The sequence below is a fragment of the Canis lupus genome, chromosome X (assembly GCF_011100685.1).
Source record: "Canis lupus familiaris isolate Mischka breed German Shepherd chromosome X, alternate assembly UU_Cfam_GSD_1.0, whole genome shotgun sequence".
Lineage (NCBI taxonomy): Eukaryota > Metazoa > Chordata > Mammalia > Carnivora > Canidae > Canis > Canis lupus.
This window is the reverse complement of record NC_049260.1, coordinates 124,059,482-124,081,758: the sequence shown is the minus strand read 5'-3', so window position 1 is coordinate 124,081,758 and position 22,277 is coordinate 124,059,482. Positions and strand designations below refer to the sequence as shown.

At 40.9% G+C, this 22,277-nt stretch overlaps 1 protein-coding gene across 1 annotated transcript in view; it reads left to right on the top strand.

Moving 5' to 3' along the window:
• The window catches only part of F8 (coagulation factor VIII), a 174,125-nt gene that overhangs the window by 79,995 nt on the left and 71,853 nt on the right, over positions 1-22,277 (top strand). Inside the window, 1 exon segment of the mRNA NM_001003212.1 lies at positions 5,154-8,253. Coding sequence (NP_001003212.1) covers positions 5,154-8,253 — 3,100 coding nt within the window.

Below are 22,277 nucleotides of genomic sequence, written 5' to 3'. Positions count from 1 at the left end.
GTTTTGCACAATGACACCATCACAGCATATGTGCCTATGCCCCAAGACCCAGGAAGCATGGTAGTTTCGTGCACGCCTGAGCCTAGGACCCTGACTGCACTGCCACTCTGAGTGTCTACACCTTGAAAACTAACACGACCACTACTGCATGCACCCCTCTGCCCCAGAAACCAGCACCATCACCAAGACTCAGCACCAAGAAAGATCCCCCAGCTAGAACATTCCCCTGTGGGTGAAAAGGAGAACAAGAGGACCCCAGCAGCCTCCATCACCTAAGAATCCAACAACTCTCACCACCACTGCTACTAGACACAGCACTGGCCACTAAGGACCCCCTTCCATTCTTCACTAACATTGACCACAGCTGACAGAGCTGCATAGAAATTATGCTACTGTGCCCTCCCTGTCACTGGAGCTGCTGAACCCCACCCAGACAGCACGCTTAGAGCCACCCACAGGTGAAAGTCATTCCAAGTCCATCCATAAAGACTAGAATAGGTGATTGCTTCCTCAAATGTGCAGACATCAGTGCAGGGCCACAAGAAACACACACACACACACACACACACACACAGAGAGACACACACACACATACAAGAAAACCTGACACCACCAGGGGAACACAGTAACTTTCCAATAACTGACCCTAAAGAAATGGAAGTCTACAGATTGCCTGTAAAGGAGCTCAAACTTATTATTTTAAGGAAGCTCAGCAAGATACAAGAGAACACAAACAGATAATTCAACAAAATTGGGAAAATAATACATTATTAACAAATAAGTTCAAAAAAGAAAAATCATTCAAAAAATTCTGGAGCTAAAGAATACAATGAATGAAATGGGGGGCGGAATGCATCAGACTTAAACAGAGGAAAGAATCTGTGAATTCAATTACAAGTCTTTTGAAATTACCCAGTCTGAGAAAAAAAGAACAAAGAAAGCAGAACTCAAGGGATACCATTGAATTTTTCCCAAAAAGACATACAAATGGCCAGTAGGTATATGATAAGGTCTTCGGCATCATTAATCATCAGGAAAATGTAAATCAAAACCACAATGAGATTTCCCTCACATCTGTTAGGGTGGCTGTTATCAAAGACTAGAGATAACAAACGCTGGTGCAGATGTGGAAAAGAGGGAACCCTCATGCTTTGTTGACGGGAATGTAAACTGGTGCGACCAGTCTGGAAAACAATATGAGGTTCCTCACAAATTAAAAGTAGAACTGAAATATGATCCAGCAATACCACTTCTGAGGATGTAGCCAAATGAAGTGAAATAATGATTTCAAAAAGATATGTGCACCCCTGTGGCTATTGCAGCATCATGCACGAGAGCCAAGATATGGAAATAACCTGAGTGTCTATTGATGGATGAATGGATAAAGAAAATGTGATATATATGTATACATATTACGTGCTAGCCATGGGTGACTAAGAGCTCTCGTCTATTGGAGCTTGAGGTGTGCTCCGATCTACCTGTGATCAGCTGGGCTCTGTCTCTCTGGGTTACTTTAATGAAAACTAATTCCAAGATGTCTAACAGCTTACAAAAATAATGAGTTCACTGAAAGTCCTGGTGATATCACTGAGGCAGGAGACTGGTCTATATATGTGTAGTGCTGACCAAGTCTGAAACTTGGGTGGGCATCTTATTCCTTTTTAAAAATTTTTTTATTTATTCATGAGAGAGAGAGAGAGAGAGAGAGAGAGAGAGAGAGAGAGGCAGAGACCCAGGCAGAGGGAGAAGCAGGCTCCATGCAGGGAGCCCAACGTGGGACTCGATCCCGGGTCTCCAGGATCACGCCCTGGGCCGAAGGTGGTGCTAAACCGCTGAGCCACCCGGGTGTCCCAATCATTATGTTTTAAATTAACTTTTACTTCTTGTTATAAAATTTCAGCAAATACAGATATAACCACAGTCCTCCTTGATCTCTATTGCCAATCCCAGGCCCTTCTCAGAGTTTGGTATATGTCATTTCAAACCTGTTTGTGGAGTTTCATTTTCTCTTTTCTCAATTACTGTCCTCCTTAGAAAAAAGAAGGAACTGGTTGTGTCCAAGTTATAACAGTAGAATTTTAAGAATCAAAAACCTTATTTAGGGATCCCTGGGTGGCGCAGTGGTTTGGCGCCTGCCTTTGACCCAGGGCGTGATCCTGGAGACCGGGGATCGAATCCCACATCGGGCTCCCGGTGCATGGAGCCTGCTTCTCCCTCTGCCTGTGTCTCTACCTCTCCCTCTCTCTGTGTGACTATCATAAATAAATTTTAAAAAATTAAAAAAAAACGCCTTATTTAAATTATTCATTTCAGCTCCTATCCTGGTCTACTCTGACCCAGTATCAGTTTTTTTTTCCTTCAAATTTTTGTTTGAATTCTAAAAAAAAAAAAAAAAAAAAAAAAAAAAAGAATTCTAGTTAGTTAGCATATAGGGAGGGTAACATTGGTTTCAGGAGTAGAATTCAGTGACTCACCACTTACATACATCACCAGTGCTCATCATAACAAGTGCCCCCCTTAATCCCCATCACCCATCCAGCCCCCAGCCCCCACCCACCTCCTTCCATCAGCCCTCAGTTTCTCTGTAGAGTTCAGAGTCTCTTATAGTTTGTCTCCATCTCTCTGTCTTTCCCCCTCCCCTATGTTCATCTGTTTTGTTTCTTAAACTCCACACATGGGTGAAGTCACATGGTATTTCTCTTTCTCTGACTGACTTATTTCGCTTAGCATGACACCCTCTAGCTCCATCCATGTTGTTGCAAGTGGCAAGCTCTCATTCTTTCTGATGGCTGAGTAACATTCCATTGTGTATAGACCACATCCTCTTTATCCCTTTGTCAGTCAGTGGACATGTGGGCTCTTTCCATAGTTTGGCTACTGTGGATAATGCTGCTATGAACATTGGGGTGCATGTACCCCTTCAAATGTGTATCTTCGTATCCTTTGACCTAAATAGTTTTATGCCACCAAAAATATGCTTTAAATGTCATGAAATTAGGCTCCAAATCCACAAACTTATGATATAGTTATGTCTCTATTTTTAGTGAAATCACATCGTTAGGACTATGTAAATGTTCACTATGAAATCAAATAGGATTTCATTTCTTGTTTTTATTACTTGTTTAACAGGAACTTCTAAATGTTTTACTGTTTATATTATAATATTTTCCCTTTAGTTATTCTCTTTTCAAGAGCTTTATTATACAACATATATTCTTTTTTACATAGAAACTGATCTCCTGGACCCATGCATCTTCCTCCCTTCTGGGCTGGTTCTTTCTAGGACTGACTGAGTATCAGTTATTAACTTGGGACTTTTGTTCATCCTCCTTCAGGATAGGTGTCTCTTTCCTGGATCTCCTGTCGTTCTATTTTTTTTTAATATACAATATACTCCTTTGTTTTGGTAGAAAACACACTCCCATCACTTCTTGAGAGTGGCTCCTTTAGAGGTAGAATTTCTGAATCCTTATATGTAGAAAATGTGTTCTAATTTCCCATTTGATTGATTATCAGGCTGCACATAGAGTGCAATGTGCATTAATTTGACCATAAAAACCTTTTCTGTGGGCATCCCATTATCTTAGAGGTCTCTATGGAAATATATTTTGGGGAAAGTTTTCCCTTTGAGGGAAAGCTGGATTTAGCTAAGATTTTGCTTGCAAATGTCATGCAAGATGAAGAGGCTATTAAGGTACCTGATGGGTAGCTTGGTAAAGGTATATTTTTTTTTACTTATGTTTATGCATCTACTTTACCGCTATGAAGTTCCTTCACTTGAACAATCCTGTCCATAGTAAGAATTAATATTGCTAGCACTGTAATGGAATTTTATGTGTATCCTAAACCTGAGTCCTTCTGCCTTGTGATTTCTTTCTTTCTTTTTTTTTTTTTTTTTTGCCTTGTGATTTCTTATTCTGCAAATCAGTGACAGTGGAAGCTAGTCATTGTGTTATGTGATTTGAATACTTTATATGATAGGGCAGATGCATTGGCTTCATTTACATATGAGAAAACTGGAACTCAGAGAGCTCAGTTGACTTGCTCAAAATCACACAGCTGGTAAATGGCAGAGCTAGGATTTGAACCCAGGCAATCCCACTCTAAGAACGTGTGCCATTATGTTGTATAGCAATAATAGCTAGCCTACATAAAGTTTCAAGAATTAAGTCATTATCAGGACACCTGGGTGGCTCAGTGGTTGAGCGCCTGCCTTTGGCTCAGGGCATGATCCCAGATTCCCAGGTTCGGGTCCCACATCGGGCTCCTTGCATGGAGCCTGCTTCTCCCTCTGCCTGTGTCTCTGCCCCTCTCTCTCTGTGTGTCTCATGAATAGATAAATAAAATATTTTTTAAAAAAGAATTAAGTCATTATCATCATCAATGAGTTCTGTGTGAGGGTGCTTGGGTGGCTCAGTTAAGCATCCTTCTCTTGGTTTCGGCTCAGGTCATGATCTCAGGGTGGTAAGTTCAAGCCCCATGCTGGGCCCTGTGCTCTGTGCCAAGTCAGCTTGAGATTCTTTCCCCTCCTCCCTCCGCCTCTGCTCCTCCCCCAGCTCACATGCACCCACGCTCTCTGTCTCTCTCTAAAATAAAAAGATGAAGTCTTTAAAAAAGAAAAAAAAGATTTCTGTGGGACTATTAAGACTCTCCACTATTGGTGGTGCCTGAGTGAATCAGTCGGTTAAACATCTGCCTTTGGTTCAGGTCATGGTCTCAGGGTCCTGACATCGAATCCGATATGGGTCTCGCTGCTCAAAGGGGAGTCTGCTTCTCCCTCTCCCTCTGCCCCTGCCCCCTCACTCATGCTCTCTCCCTCCCTCAAATAAATAGGAGCTTCGAAAAAAAACTCTCCACTATTGTATATGTTAATTACATTTCTCCATTTTTATCCCAGTATCTATTCATTTTTAATCACAGACCTTTCTTGTGATTACAGACAGATGTACCACAATAGCAGCAATGCGATAACCACTTTCACTACCCTTGTTGGACTGTTTAGGTGCCGGGGATTTCACCTGATGACCTGTAGTACAATGGTACCAAGTAGTATTTTTTCATTATCTGGGAATAGAGGAGAAGAACTACTAATACAGTACTTGCTTGGGACCAGGGTTGTGAGTAACCAGAATTTTATTTTTCCTCATCTCTAGGTCTGTGGGTTCTGGGGTGCCACAACTCAGACTTTCGGAACAGAGGCATGACAGCCTTACTGAAGGTTTCTAGTTGTAACAGGAACATTGATGATTATTATGAGGACACATACGAAGATATTCCAACTCCCCTGCTAAATGAAAACAATGTAATTAAACCTAGAAGCTTCTCCCAGAATTCAAGGCACCCTAGCACTAAGGAAAAGCAATTGAAAGCCACCACAACTCCAGAAAATGACATAGAGAAGATTGACCTTCAATCTGGAGAAAGAACACAGCTGATTAAAGCACAAAGTGTCTCCTCTAGTGATTTGTTGATGCTGTTGGGACAGAATCCTACTCCACGTGGACTGTTCTTATCTGATCTCCGAGAGGCCACAGATAGAGCCGATGACCATTCACGTGGAGCAATAGAAAGAAACAAGGGCCCACCTGAAGTGGCAAGTCTCAGACCAGAGCTCCGTCACAGTGAGGACAGAGAATTTACTCCTGAGCCAGAACTGCAGTTAAGATTAAATGAGAATTTGGGGACAAATACAACAGTAGAGTTGAAGAAACTTGATTTAAAAATTTCTAGTTCATCAGACAGTCTAATGACTTCACCAACAATTCCATCAGATAAGTTGGCAGCAGCTACTGAAAAGACAGGTTCCTTAGGACCCCCAAATATGTCAGTTCACTTTAACAGTCATTTAGGTACCATTGTATTTGGCAATAATTCATCCCACCTTATTCAGTCTGGTGTACCTTTGGAATTGAGTGAAGAAGATAATGATTCCAAGTTGTTAGAAGCACCTTTAATGAATATTCAAGAAAGTTCACTGAGAGAAAATGTATTATCAATGGAGAGTAATAGGTTATTTAAAGAAGAAAGAATTCGTGGACCTGCTTCATTAATCAAAGATAATGCTTTATTCAAAGTTAATATCTCTTCGGTAAAGACAAACAGGGCACCAGTTAACTTAACAACTAATAGAAAGACTCGTGTTGCTATCCCAACATTATTAATTGAGAACAGTACCTCAGTCTGGCAAGATATTATGTTAGAAAGGAATACTGAGTTTAAAGAAGTAACTTCTTTGATTCATAATGAAACGTTTATGGACAGAAATACTACAGCTCTGGGGCTAAATCATGTGTCAAATAAAACTACTTTATCAAAAAATGTGGAAATGGCCCACCAAAAAAAAGAAGACCCTGTGCCACTACGTGCAGAAAATCCAGATCTATCATCCTCCAAGATACCGTTCTTGCCAGATTGGATAAAGACCCATGGCAAGAACTCCCTAAGCTCTGAGCAAAGGCCCAGTCCAAAACAATTAACATCTTTAGGATCAGAAAAATCTGTGAAAGATCAGAACTTTTTGTCAGAGGAGAAGGTGGTAGTAGGAGAGGATGAATTTACGAAGGACACAGAACTCCAAGAGATTTTTCCAAACAACAAGAGCATATTTTTTGCTAACTTGGCTAATGTCCAAGAAAATGATACATACAATCAAGAAAAAAAATCTCCGGAAGAGATAGAAAGAAAGGAAAAATTAACCCAGGAGAATGTGGCTTTGCCTCAGGCACATACTATGATTGGCACTAAGAACTTCCTGAAGAACCTTTTCTTACTAAGCACTAAGCAAAATGTAGCAGGTTTAGAAGAGCAGCCATATACTCCAATACTTCAAGACACCAGGTCATTAAATGATTCGCCACATAGTGAAGGGATTCATATGGCCAATTTCTCAAAAATAAGGGAAGAAGCAAACTTGGAAGGCTTGGGAAATCAAACAAACCAAATGGTAGAGAGGTTTCCAAGCACTACGAGGATGTCTTCTAATGCAAGTCAGCATGTTATCACTCAACGTGGTAAGCGGAGTTTGAAACAACCCAGACTCTCACAAGGAGAAATAAAGTTTGAAAGGAAGGTTATTGCAAATGACACTTCAACCCAGTGGTCCAAAAACATGAACTATTTGGCCCAGGGAACCCTCACACAGATAGAGTATAATGAGAAAGAAAAAAGGGCCATTACTCAGTCCCCCCTATCAGATTGTTCTATGAGGAATCATGTCACCATTCAAATGAATGACTCTGCATTACCCGTTGCAAAGGAATCAGCATCTCCATCAGTTAGACATACAGATCTGACCAAGATCCCATCCCAACACAACTCTTCTCATCTTCCAGCATCAGCCTGTAATTATACCTTTAGAGAGAGGACTTCTGGAGTCCAAGAAGGCAGTCATTTCTTACAAGAAGCCAAAAGAAATAACCTCTCTTTAGCCTTTGTAACCTTAGGAATAACTGAAGGGCAAGGAAAGTTCAGCTCCCTGGGGAAAAGTGCCACAAACCAACCCATGTACAAGAAACTTGAAAACACTGTTCTCTTGCAACCAGGCTTGTCCGAAACATCTGACAAAGTTGAATTACTTTCTCAAGTTCATGTTGATCAAGAAGACTCTTTCCCTACAAAAACTAGCAATGATTCTCCTGGCCACCTGGATCTCATGGGAAAGATCTTCCTTCAGAAAACACAGGGACCTGTTAAAATGAATAAAACAAATAGCCCTGGAAAAGTGCCCTTTCTGAAATGGGCAACAGAAAGCTCTGAAAAGATTCCCTCCAAGCTGCTGGGTGTCCTTGCTTGGGATAACCACTATGATACCCAGATACCAAGTGAAGAGTGGAAATCCCAAAAAAAGTCACAGACGAACACAGCTTTTAAAAGGAAAGACACCATTTTGCCCCTGGGCCCTTGTGAAAATAATGATTCAACAGCAGCAATAAATGAAGGACAAGATAAGCCCCAAAGAGAAGCTATGTGGGCAAAGCAAGGAGAGCCTGGAAGGTTGTGCTCTCAAAACCCACCAGTCTCAAAACACCATCAAAGGGAAATAACCGTTACTACTCTTCAGCCAGAGGAAGACAAATTTGAGTATGATGACACCTTCTCAATTGAAATGAAGAGAGAAGATTTTGACATCTACGGCGACTATGAAAATCAGGGCCTCCGCAGCTTTCAAAAGAAAACACGACACTATTTCATTGCTGCAGTGGAGCGTCTCTGGGATTATGGGATGAGTAGATCTCCCCATATACTAAGAAACAGGTATGGGTGCATTGATTATTCCTCTGCCTTCAGGTGCTGAAACAATAGAAGAGACACCGCTAATCTGTAGGAATGTGACTCCAAAGATTGATGATAAAGGAAAGAAGAACCCTTAGATCCAGGTAGCAAAATCTAGATGAAGCCAAGGAGTAAATAGGAGGTTAGATGGTGACACCAACAATGAGAGTTAGAGGATGATCAATCCAGAAGGCATGAAACTCTTACTCTAGAGAGACGGAGGAGAAGAGGGGTTTACAAAAGGTACCTGAATCAGGGGTAGCATCAATGGGGAGCATGAAGAAAGTCAACCTCACCCATCAACCTCATGAGCCACAGGAGTAGTCTTAGTCTTGTGAAAAGGTTCTGAGAGAGGCAGGAGGGAGAAGTGAAGCGTGTGGTACAGAGGTTGAGAATGCAGGGAAAGTTGTTTTCCATAGTACTAGGGATCCAGGGAGCAAAGTGGGAGGATTTGGTTGTTAGGGGAGCAGAGGGAGGTTGGGCACAGAAGAGAAGGCATAGAGAAATTTGGAAGATAAACTTAAGGAGAGTCAGTGTCAGTCAACAGATATTTATTGAGCACCTGCTATATGCCAGACACTTTTGTAGACACTGGGATGCAATAAAGTAGAAGCTTATATGCTATTGGGGAGAGCAAGCGATAAGTTAGTAGAAAAATAAATAGGAGAATCTTGACGGTGCCATTCAGGAGATAGAATCAAATAATGTGATAGAGAGTAACTGGGGGTGTTACTTTAGCTGTGATGGTCAGAGAAATCCTCTTTGTGGAATTGAGACCTAAAAGATGATAAAAGGACAGCTGCTGGAGCTCTGAGAGATGTTTCCTGGCAGAGGGAATAAGAAATGCAAAGGCCCTACAAATGGAACAAATCCTCTCTCTCTCTCTCTCTCTCTCTCTCTCTCTCTCTCTCTCGCCCTCTCCCTCTCTCTCTCTCTCTCTGTGTGTGTGTGTGTGTGTGTGTGTGTGACTATCATAAATAAATAAAAATTTAAAAAAAGGAAAAAAATTTGGGATCCCTGGGTGGCGCAGCGGTTTAGCACCTGCCTTTGGCCAGGACACGATCCTGGAGACCCGGGATCGAATCCCACGTCAGGCTCCCGGTGCATGGAGCCTGCTTCTCCCTCTGCCTGTGTCTCTGCCTCTCTCTCTCTCTCTCTGTGACTATCATAAATAAATAAAAAAATTTTTTAAAAAGGAAAGGAACAAATCTGAGGAACAGAAAAAGGACCAGTATGACTGGAGTACAGTGAAAACTGGGGGGAGGGCTTATAGGAGACGAGGTAGTCAAGATGAGCAGTGGTCAGATAACAGAGGTCCTAGAGGAAGACTAGGTGCCCTCTTCATTACTCTTGTCACTTTCTGACCTCGCTTTCTACCTCAAATGGATCCTTATTGCTGCATAATAACTATATAGAGTATTTCCGTAGTCTACGGACTTTCCTGCTGTCCTGGACCCCTATTTTACATTTTCTACTTTTCCTTAAATCTCCAACCCCTTTTACCCATTCTCCAACAGCCCTTCTCATTCATAGCTAATGCTTGTGCAGTGAACCTCCAGACTTGCAACACACTTATTGACATCTGTAACCATATACTGTCTTTATGCTTATGACAATAAATAGACTATGTTCCTAAGGCCAACCTCTCCAGTTTCCTAGTCAACCATCTCCAACTTTGCATTACAGTCATTTTCATCTTATCCTATACTCAATTCATAATCAAATACTGGTTATTTCTTGAAATTAAAACCAATTGGATTCTTTGATGGATTAGATGTGGTGAGAGAAAAAGATGAGTTAAGAATAACTTCAGTGTTTAGAGTCTGAGTAACTAAAGAGAAGGAATGAATGGTCATTGTCTGCCATGCAAAAGGCTGGACAAACACCAGGTTTGGGGAAGGGACAGAGATTAAGAGACTAATTATGTACGTGATAAGATAGGGAGTTTATACATGAATCTCAGGTTCAAGGAAGATAACTGAAATGGAGATATACAACTGGATTTTATCTGCATAAGAGTAGACCATCATGAGACTAACTGTAAACAGAAAAGAGGAGAGTTTGAACAACTAATACCCAACACTCTAACATTTAAAGGTCAGGGAGGGGCACCTGGGTGGCTCAGTCAGTTAAGCTGCTGCCTTCGGCTCAGGTCATGATCCCAGGGTCCTGGGATCAAACTCCACATTGGGCTCCCTGTTTCTCCCTCTCCCTCTGCCCCTCCACCTGCTTGTGCATTCTCTCTCTCTCTCTCATAAATAAATAAATAAATAAATAAATAAATAAATAAATAAATAAATAAAATCTTTTAAAAAATAAAGGTCAGGGAAATGAAGAACTAGTGAAGTTGACAGAGAAAGATTGGCAGTGAGGTTAGTACAAAAATAAAGGAAACTTGGTATCAGAGAGACCAGGTGAAAACACACATCAAGGATGGAGTAATCAACTATCAGATACTACTGAGAGTTCAACTAAGACAGGGACTGAGAATTAGTAATGTAAAGATCAACAGTGACCTTGAAAATGTTTTTATAGAATAATGAAGATAAAAGACTTTTGGGAGTGGCTTACAGAAGGAATAAATGGAAAAGAATCCAGCTACTTCTCTCTGCCTCAGTGGCCACCATTCTGGTCTAAACCATCCTCAACTCACCCAAATTATTGGAATATCCTCTTAACTAGACTTCCAGCTTCCAGCCTGGCCCTTATATAGTCTTCTCCCAACACAGCAGCTAAAGTAAATTTTCAAATTGTAGTTCTGATTATTGTTCTCTGCTCCAAATCTCCCAGTAGATTTCCTTCTCACCTTTAGTAAATTCCAAAGTCCTCACCATGGCCTTCAAGTTTCTGAGATATGCCCCTCTGAAACCTCTCTGATCTCATCTCTTACCATTGTTTCCTGCTCACTCTGTTCCAGCCACACTGGCCTCATTGCTCTTCCTCAAATGCAACTAATATATACCTTTCTCTAAGCCTTTGAACTTTGTGTTCTCTGCTTGGAATTCTCATCCTGTGATATCTTAATATTCATTCTCTCACTGCCTCCAGGTTGCTGCTCAAGTTTTATCTTATCAGTGAGACTTTCCCTGAACACTCTATATACATATAGTTCCTACCGTACTTTTTAAACGCACTTACTAGCACCTGAAATAGTATACATTACTTGTCTGTTGTCTATGTTCCCCAACTAGAAAATAAGTTCATTGAGAACACAAATTTTGAAGGTTTTGTTCAATGGTATATCCCCAGAACCTTAAACAGTGCCTGGCATATGATAGATGCTCAAATATTTGTGAATGAATTACTAAATGATGGACGTAAGGAGGCAAGAGCAGGTCTTTTTATGTATGTCTGAACTCCAGAGAGTACCAACTAAATGGTAACACAGGTTCCATGGGCAAGAATAGAAGCAGGGAGACCTACTAAGAGGATGTCATAGTCATCTAGGTAAGAGAAGACAGAGTATATAGACCAAAATAGTGGTGCTAAAAACCAAAAGAAAAGGAAAGATGCCAAGTGTGATTTGAAGATAAGCAGACAGGACTTGCTGTTAGATTGAGTAGGTGGGGGAATAGGGAGAAAGAAATCAAAGAAGATTTTTAGGTTTTTTTCCTAAGCAACTAGGTGGATGATGGTGACATTTAATGACATGTGGAAGGCTTGAGGTAGAAGAGATTTATTTGACAAAACCCTCAAGGGTTTGTTTTGAACATATGTAGTTTAAGATGCCCACTAGGCCTCTAGCTGAGATGTTGAGTAGGCAGTTGGATATATGAGTCTGGAGTCCAAGGAAGAGATCTATGCTAATGATGAATAAATTTGGGAGTTGTAAGCATATTGATAGCACTCAAGTAAGACTTGTTGGTACTATCAAGATAATAAAAATGGATGTAAACCATAGAGGGTATTATGCTGAGTGAAATAAGTCAATCGGAGAAGGAAAATCATCATATGGTTTCACTCATATGGGGAATATAAGAAATGGTGAAAAGGGTCATAAGGGAAAGGAAGGGAACTGAGTAGGAAAAATTAGAGAGGGAGACAAACCATGAGAGACTCCTAACTCTGGGAAACACACAAAGGGTTGTGGAAGGGGAGATGGGTGGGGGGAATGGGGTGACTGGGTGACAGGCAATGAAGAGGGCACTTGATAAGATGAACACTGGGTGTTATGCTATATGTTGGCAAATTGAATTTTAAGTAAAAAAAAATAGTATTAAAAAATGCCCATTTAAACTGGTTTCCGAAAGGTCTCAGGGTAACAGTAAACCAGTTAACTCACTTCATTGACATGCATTTTCTATTCTTGATCATAATTTATGTAAGTTGGGTTGGCAGTGTCTGCAGACATCTGGCCGAAGAAAACATAAAACCTCTCAACATCCTAGGCCTCAACTTATTTTCACAAATATTTCAGATATAATGTCCAGAACACAAAGATACAGGGTAAAAAACAAAATGGAAAAAAGAAAAGAAGCCATGGAGACAATAAAGAGCCAAAACAAACTCACAGACTTAAGATCTAGGAGTCACATATAGTTATTAAAACACTTATGCTTTGTGTAGTAAAAATTGGTGAACTAGTAGGTAAGTAAAATTAAATAGTATGGAATGCAGAGGTTTTTTTTTTTAAATATTTTATTTATTTGGCAGCCTGGGTGGCTCAGCAGTTTAGCGCCACCTTTGGCCCAGGGCCTGATCCTGGGGACCTGGGATCGAGTCCCACATCAGGCTCCCTGTATGGAGCCTACTTCTCCCTCTGCCTGTGTCTCTGCCTCTCTCTGTGTGTGTGCATGTCTCATGGCTAAATAAATAAAATCTAAATAAAAATATTTTATTTATTTATTTGAGAGAGAGAGTACAATCAGAGGAAGGGGCTGAAGGAGAGGGAGAACAGACATGGGGCTCTACCCCGGGACTCCAGGATCACTACCTGAGCTGAAGGCAGACCCTTAACACACTGAGCTACCCAGGCGCTCCCTTGCAGATATTTTTTAATGGAAAATAGAAAAGAGATGATAAAAAAAACTATAGCCAGCTGTATTTTCCAAAGATGGATGTGCCAATATGTTCTGTCCTGTATGCCCTTGTACAGTATGAACTTGCTATTCTCCCATTCAAGAGGTAAATAAAGCCTGATCCCCCTCATCTTGATCTGGCTTGGCATTAGGACTCATTTGTGATCAATAGAATATAACAGAAATTTGTGACCTATAGACGTGCTGGAAGGGATGCTGGTTCAGAAAATACCATGTAGCATACATCTAGCTCTCCTCGGATGCTCTCTCTGGAAGAAGCCAGCCATTATGTCAGAAATCTGGTTATCCTGGGTGCTGTCATGCTGGAAAGGTCACACATACAGGCCTTCTGGTCAAGAGTCTCAGTAGAGTCTAGCTTTCCATTGTTCTCCACCAAGGCATGAGGCATATGAGTAAAGCCATATTGGACCCTCCAGATAAGCCAAGACACCAGCTGAATACCACTGAGTGACTACATATGACACAATGAGGAGCAAAACTATCACCTAGCCTAACACTGCTGGAATTCTGACTTAACAGAATTGACAAGTATAATCAAATGGTTGCTGTTTTTAAGCCACTCAATTTTGAGGTAGTTTGTCATACAGCAACAGACAACCAGAGGAGACTTAAAGGATAGAGTGTGAAGGATTTACTTATTTTTAATTGAAAGCTCAGAAGGAAAGAGTGATTAGAAGAGAAGCAGTATTTGAAGGTGTAATGGCTGAGTATTTTCCAAAATTAAAAAATGTCATCAATGCAAAGATTCAGGAAGCTCAACAAATCCCAAACAGGATGAATAAAAAATTCAACACCTAGGCATGTTTCATCAAAGTAAAACTTCCGAAGATCCAAAAGTCTTTTTTTAAAAAATATTTTATTGGGCAGCCTGGGTGGCTCACTCAGCGGTTTAGTGCCACCTTTGGCTCAGGCATGATGCTGGAGACCTGGGATCGAGTCCCATGTCGGGCTCCCTGCATGGAGCCTGCTTCTCCCTCTGCCTGTGTCTCTGCCTCTCTCTGTGTGTGTGTCTCTCATGAATGAATAAATTAAAAATCTTTTTTAAAAAATAAATATATAATAAAAAATATTTTATTTACTTATTCATGAGAGACACATACACAGAGAGAGGCAGAGACATAGGCCGAGAGAGAGCAGGCTCCTTGCAGGTAGTCCGATGCAGGACTCGATCCCGGGACCCCGGGATCATGACCTGAGCCATGGCAGACGGCCAACCACTGAGCCGTCTAGGTGCTTAAAATTCAAAAGCACAAATTCAAAAGTCTTAAAAGCAGCCAAAGAAAAAAGACAGCATACATTCAAAGGAGATACAGAAAGGTGACTTTTCAATAGTACTAATTAAACATAGAAAATGGGAATAGGGGATCCCTGGGTGGCTCAGAGGTTTGGTGCCTGCCTTTGGCCCAGGGCGCGATCCTGGAGTCCCGGGATTGAGTCCCACGTCGGGCTCCCAGCATGGAGCCTGCTTCTCTCTCCTCCTGTGTCTCTGCCTCTCTCTCTCTCTCTCTCTCTCTCTCTCTCTCTATGTCTATCATAAATAAATAAATCTTTTTTAAAAAAAGAAAAGAAAATGGGAATAATATCTAGAAGGCATTGAATTATAATAACTGCACAATAAAAATACCCATCAAAAATATGATTCAAAAACCAAGGCAAAATAAAACATTTTCAGACAAACAGAAACAGGAATCTCACCACTAGCAAAAACCCACTAAAAATAGTCTAATGATGTACTTGAGAAAACAGGAAAGTGATCATGAAAGAGATGAAAGGCAAGAAGGACTAACAAAGTAAAGAAAGGGTCAATATATGGATAAATATAAATATTGTTTGTATAAACTGTGTTAAAATGTTTTATGAGCTCTAAGATATAAGATATAATCGCTTTTTTCACAATATTTTTCACAATGGGTTTGCCACCAAAACACAAGTGTCATGAAAGCCACTCCTAAATCTAAGGAAAATCGGAAAGGAAAAATTCATATCAACACTGTCATCATTGGACACAAAAATTGGCTGAGGTGGAAAAGAGCTCCTTCAGATATGCCTGGGTCTCAGACAAACGGAAGGCCGAACGTAAGTGTGGTCATTTTCGGTGTCTCCCCTTGGAAACTGGAGACCAGCCAGCATTATGTGACGATCATTGATGTCCCAAAACACAGAGACTTCCTCAGCAACATGAGCACAGGCGCGTTCAGGCTGAGTTGGCTTCCTGGTTATTGCTGCTCCTGTTGAACTCGAAGCAGGTCTCTCCAGGAATAGACAGACCCATGAGCACGCCCTTCTGCCTTTGCACTGGGTGTGAAACAACTCGTTGCTGTTTACAAACCGGATTCCCTTGAGCCACCCTACAGCCAGAAGAGATACAAGGAAAATGTCAAGAAAGGTGTAGGTGTCAGCACCTACATTAAGAAATTTGGCTCCAACCCCAACACAGTGGCATTTGTGGCGATTTCTGGTTAGAATGATGACAAAATGCTGGAGCCAGGTGCAGGTAGCACATGTTAGCACACGGTAATACATGCCTTGATCCGGGAAATGAAACCTCACCGGCAAAGATGGCTGTGCCAACGGAACCATGCCGTTTGGAACTCTGGATTGCCTCCTGTCAGCAGATCATCCAGCTGACAAGCGCCTTGGTCTGCCCCTCTGGTATGTCTACAAAACTGGTGGTCTCGGTACTGTCCTTGTGAGCTGAGTGGAGGTGTGTTCTCAAACCTCTGCTCCAGTCAGTGTTGAAACTGAAGTCAAGTCTGTTGAAATGCACCGTGAAGCTTTGAGTGAAGCGTTTTCTGGAGACAGGGTGGGCTTTGATATCGGGAACGTGTCTGTCTGGGGTGCCTGGCTGGCTCAGTCAGTGAACCATGCGACTCTTGATCTTGGGGTTATGGGTTCGAGCACCACATTTAGTGTAGATATTACTTAAAAATAAAATCTTTTTAAATATTTTATTTATTTATTAATGAAAGAGACAGAGAGAGAGGCAGAGACATAGGCAGAGGGAGAAGCAGGCTCCTCGCAGGAAGCCCAACGCGGGACTCGATCCTCAGACATCGGGATCATACCCTGGGCCGAAGGCGGAAGCTCAACCACTGAGCCTCCAAGTCATCCCTTAAAGATAAAATATTTTAAAAAAAAGAAGAATATATCTGTCAAAGATGTTTGTTGTAGCAATATGGCTGGTGACAGCAAAAATGACCCACCAGGCTTCTCAGCTTGGGTGACTACCCTGAACCATCCAGGCCAAATCACTGCTGGCTATGCATACGTGCTGGATTGTCACGCACTTCACATTGTTTGCAAGTCTGCTGAGCTGAAGAAGACTGATCACTGTTGTGGGAAGAAGCTGGAAAGTGACCTCAAATTCTTGATATTTGGTGATGCTACCATTGTTGATCAGTTCCTGTCAAGTGTATTTGTATTGAGTATTTCTTTGGCTCACCCCCTCTGGGCCATTTTGCCCTTCATAATACGACGCAGACTGGCTGTGGGTGTCTCAAAGACTTCTATGGCTGACAAGGTCACCAAGTGTGCTTAGAAAGTTAAATGAATATCATCCCTCATACCTGCCACCTCAGTCTTAATCTGTGATGGAGGAACAATCTCAGAACTATCTCAACTGACCATTTAAGTTTAACAAATAACTGGTTAATGATAATGCAGCATGAATCCTTCAAAAGAAGAGGAGAATGTTTTGTGGACCATTTGTTTTTTGTGTGTGTGTGTCACAGTTTTAAGCTATTTATTTTAAAAAGCAATACTTAAAAAAATATTTTACTTCTTTATTCATGAGAGACACACAGAGGCAGAGACATAGGCAGAGGGAGAAGCAGGCTCCCTGCAGGGAGCCCAATATGGGACTCAATCCCAGGACCCCCAGGTCACACCCTAAGTGGAAGGCAGACGCTCAACCACTGAGCCACCCAGTGCCCCCAAAATCAATATTTTTAATGGAAACAACTTCACTGAAGATTATCCCAGAGCATGTAAACTTCAAAAACATTTGGGTTAGTTTCAGTCTTTTCAAGAATTTTAGATTGCCCAGTCCTTGTAAGTGCTTGTCTTCAGACCAACTAAATAGAGCTCTTTCACAAGTTAATTTATGTGATACTATCCAGATTTGGAAAAACATGTCACATTTACAACATATATAGAGATATATATGGACACACACAAACACAAAGATCTTACAGCTTTTGTTTTTACTAATATTAATGGAGATGACATTTAGGCTTAATTTCCAAATACCCTCCCATTCTTTTTTTGTTTTTTCCTTCTGATGAGATACTTCTTCCTAAAGTTTTCATGTCAAAGGATGGCTCCCAGGTCCCAAGGAAGATGGAGATAGAAAATTCACATCATAAAGGCACAGGTTAAGTACAGGATAATTGTTTCCAGTGTCCTGATCTCTTCAAGCAATTTGACAGGAATCATAGAGATTTCGAGAAGTGACAGAAACGGCAAGTGAACTACTTTGAACTTCTAGGATTGTACATTTGACCCTGCAGAGATGTGCAAGACAAAAACAGTTGTCTCCAGTTCCCCCAAAGAACTTGGGTTGTAGCTTTTGCTCTGCCACCTCGCTAGACACCTGCAACTTCTGGTACTATAGTTCTTTTTTTTTTTTTTTTTAACTTCTGGTACTATAGTTCTTATACTTAAAACAAGCAGGTGTGCCAGAAGGTGGCTTGCTCAACCCTCTGCATACAAAGGATCCCATTTGTTTAGCTAGGCCTTTGAGTTTCTCTGAGCCAAACTAATACCTAAGCTCTTTGGCTTCTTTTTTTTAATAAGTATTTTTTTTAATTTTTATTTATTTGTGATAGTCACAGAGAGAGAGAGAGAGAGAGAGAGGCAGAGACACAGGCAGAGGGAGAAGCAGGCTCCATGCACCGGGAGCCTGACGTGGGATTCGATCCCGGGTCTCCAGGATCACGCCCTGGGCCAAAGGCAGGCGCTAAACCGCTGCGCCACCTAGGGATCCCAGCTCTTTGGCTTCTAAGATATATATTTTTTTGCAACAGCCTTTACCTCATGTGCACATTAGTAGAAACCAGCAGAAACTGTGGAAACAGAACTGTGGACACCAATGGTAACTAGCAAAGTAGGGACTGGGAACAGGATTAAACCAGCAGGCCTAAAAGAATGGAGATTGCAGACTGATTCCAAATTAATAGAGAATGTCAGCTGCCACCAACAATTCCTGACATGGAATCTGGGGAATAATTTCAAACAAATGGAGAATTGCAAACTAAACCATCAGGAGTTCCCTACACGGAATCCAGGGACAAAATTAAAAACTGGTTTAAATGTTACTGCAGGCTGGCTAATAGAAGGCCCTGTGTGCACCTCCAGCAACTCCCAGTATGGAGTAACCCAGCATGCTCCATTAATAGAGACAGCAGATTAGAACTGAGGGAAGGACTAAACCAGCAAAAGACTGCAGACTGGAAATGGGGAAGGGATTCCAACATGGAATAGTGGACTGAACCAAGGGCTGAAGACTGGCTCTTCCTTAGAGCCTCTTGTCAGTCTAGACTGACCCATTAACCCTGAACTGGAAAGCCAATTAGATCGGGAGCTTGAAAGCAAAAACCCTGAAAATCAACCAAGAAACTCACCAATGACCTTTGGAAACAGCAAGAAAGACAGTGAACTCAAAAAGGTTCATGGGGTGCCACTTCTGTGTTTCTTATTGCTTCTGAAAGTCATCAGAGGTTCACCCTGGATCCCATTGCTGCCACTAAATCTGTTAAAATTAAACCAAATAAATCAGTTTACAAAGTGTCTTATTAAGTGGTTATGAATCAACTAACATCCCATCTAGCAAGTAGAGAGATGCCCTGAGAAGGGTACAAAATGGAAGTTTTTCTGGCTAGGGTGGTGGGGCAAGGAGGTTATTAGCACAAGGAAAGGATTGTTTTAGCCCAAGACAGCTTCTCTTGGGGAGAAGGGAACAGCAAGATTTTTATCAGGCAGATGACCTCACTAGTGCTGAGCTGGAAATTTCAGATTGACTGTTAAAAGGTCACCTTCCTGGGATTTCTTGAGACTGTGAGTCTTGTCTTTTGTCGTGGGGAGGGGGTGGCAAATGACTCCAATTTGGGTCTTTTTTAAACAAAACAAAATACAACTAGATGCTGTTTCCAAGCTATATATCTAAAACGTAAGAATAAAAAGACTAAAAGTGGAAGGATGGAAAATGGCATGCCTTGCAAATATTAACCAAAAGAAAGGTAGTGTGTCTTCTGTTTCTGGGTAGAGAATAGGTCATGGCAGGCCATCACTCCTGCTGCAACAACTATAAACACTAGATAAATTTTTAAAATCCACGTTTAAAAAATCTTTGGGGAGCTGAGGAACAAAAAGAATTAGATGAACTAAAGTTTGACTGGGAGATGCAGTGATGATCCTTAGTTGTTTTCTTTTCTTTTTTTAATATTTTATTATTTATTCATGAGAGACACACAGAGAGAGAGGCAGACTCCATGCAGGGAGCCTGCTGCGGGACTAGATCTCGGGACTCCAGGATTAGGCTCTGAGCCAAAGGCAGATGCTCAACCGCTGAGCCACCCAGGCGTCCCCTTAGTTGTTTTCTTTCTTGGTAGGCTTTGCTGAAGTATCTTAAGGGCTGGGGGTACAAAGACTTTCTAAGCACTCAATCAAAAGTCTAGAAGGGTAATGCCTGAGAAGCAGGGATAATTGTAGATATTTTAAAGAAAATAGAGAAGATAGACAATACTTGATATAGGACCATGAGCGAATGATCAAGAAAGAATTCTTGAGATGTTTTCAGTTTAAAAAGATGCATTTTTTATAGCACAGGAACAGGACTCATGGCAGAAAGAGCTTTACTTTTGCTGTATGAAGCTGGTGGTTATATTGCTTAGGTTCAGGGGGAGGGATGTACAGGGAGCATTAGATCATAAATGTCTTCAAATTTACACTTGTAAAATTACTTTCACAAGATTTCTCTGGTGCTTATCATTCAGCTCAATATTAACTATTGGAGAGATGTACAGGCAGTAATGAGACCCTTTAAGAATGTAGCAACCAAGGACACCTGGGTGGCTCAGTCAGTTGGGAATCTGCTTTCCACTCAGGTCCTGGGATCGAGCCCCACATTGGGCTTCTGGCTTGGTGGAGACCCTGCTTCTCCCCCTCCCACTGCTCATGCTCTCTCTCAAATAAATAAATAAAATCTAAAAAAAAAACCATAGCAACAAGTACATATTTGATCCTTATTGGAATTATGCAGGTTATAGGTTAGCCTTCTGGGCTTACAGTGAACATTTTTCTGCTTCTATCTGTCATTACACTGATAAGAAGATGGAGAATTACAATTGGAAATTGGAATCTGTTTTTAAAAACTCAAATTGTCATTCTAAAACTCAAAAATACAACATCTAAAATTAAAAACCGCATTGGATGAGTGTAATTTCAGGCTAAACACTACAAAAGACAGGATTAAGGTCAAGCAAATATATCCAAACTGAAGCATAGGAAGGGGAAAAAATGAAAAGAACAGAAGAGTATAAGAGACGGGTGAAAAAAACACTCTCAAATGATACAGCATAAATATAATTGGAGTCCTTAGAAGAGCACATGTAAAAAATGGGACAGGAAAAAAATTGAATGTCTAAAATTTTCTTTTTTTTTTAATTTTCAATAACTGATAAACCATGTCAAGTCACAGATTCAATAAGCTAAGTATAACCCAAAGCATGTTAAATACAAAGAAAATTGCACATAGGCAAATAAAAATCAAACTTAAGAAAACTAAGGATAAAGAGAAAATTTTAAAAACCAGAGGGAAGGGGATCCCTGGGTGGCGCAGTGGTTTGGCGCCTGCCTTTGGCCCAGGGCGCGATCCTGGAGACCCGGGATCGAATCCCACATCAGGCTCTCGGTGCATGGGGCCTGCTTCTCCCTCTGCCTGTGTCTCTGCCTCTCTCTCTCTCTCTCTCTGTGACTATCATAAATAAATAAATAAAAATAATTATAAAAAAAAAACAGAGGGAAAAATATACATTACTTCCACAGGAACTTGATAGCCGACTTTTCAAACTACTAAAACAACAGTGTCCAATACAACTTTCTGTGATGATGGATATGTTCTAGATCTTCACTGTCTAGTATGGTAACCATTAATCATATGTGTCCATCAAGTACTTGAAATGTAGCTAGTGTGATTAAAGAATTGAATTTTAGTTGTGTTAAATTTAATTAGTTTAGGGACGCCTGGGTAGCGCAGTGGTGAAGTCTGCCTTTGGCTCAGGGCATGATCCAGGGTCCTGGGATCGAGTCCCACATCAGGTTCCCCCAACGGAGCCTGCTTCTCCCTCTGCCTATGTCTCTGCCTCTCTCTGTGTGTCTCTCATGAATAAATAAATAAAACCTTAAAATAAATAAATAACATAAAATAGTGGACTCTGAGCTCAGCATGGAGGCTGCTTCTCCCTCTCCCTCCTCTGCCTCCCCCTGCCTGTGTGCACACATTTTCAAATAAAACCTTAAAACAAAGGAAAAATTTAAAAATTAGTTTAAATTTAAATAGTCACACATAGCTGATGTCTATCTTATTTGACAACATAATACTGAAAGATAAAAAAAATATCTTTAAAATGAAAAATATGAAAAGAAAAATGCTAACCTAGAATTCTAAACTCAGAGAAAATGTTTCAAAATGAAATAGAAATAGGTATTTTCAGAAAAACAGAAGCTGAGATGCTTTGACACAACAGCCTGGTGCTAAAAAGTCCTGGGACATTTTAACATCCATATGGGAAAACATTAAATTGGATCCATACACCATAAAAAAATCCACTCACACTGGGCTAAGAGTCTAAGTTTAAGCATAAAAGTATAAATATCTTAGAAAATATAAGAGACTATCTAAATAACCTCAGGGTAAGGAAAGAGAATTGACCTACAAAAAGCACTAGCATGAAGGATTTTTTAAATTTC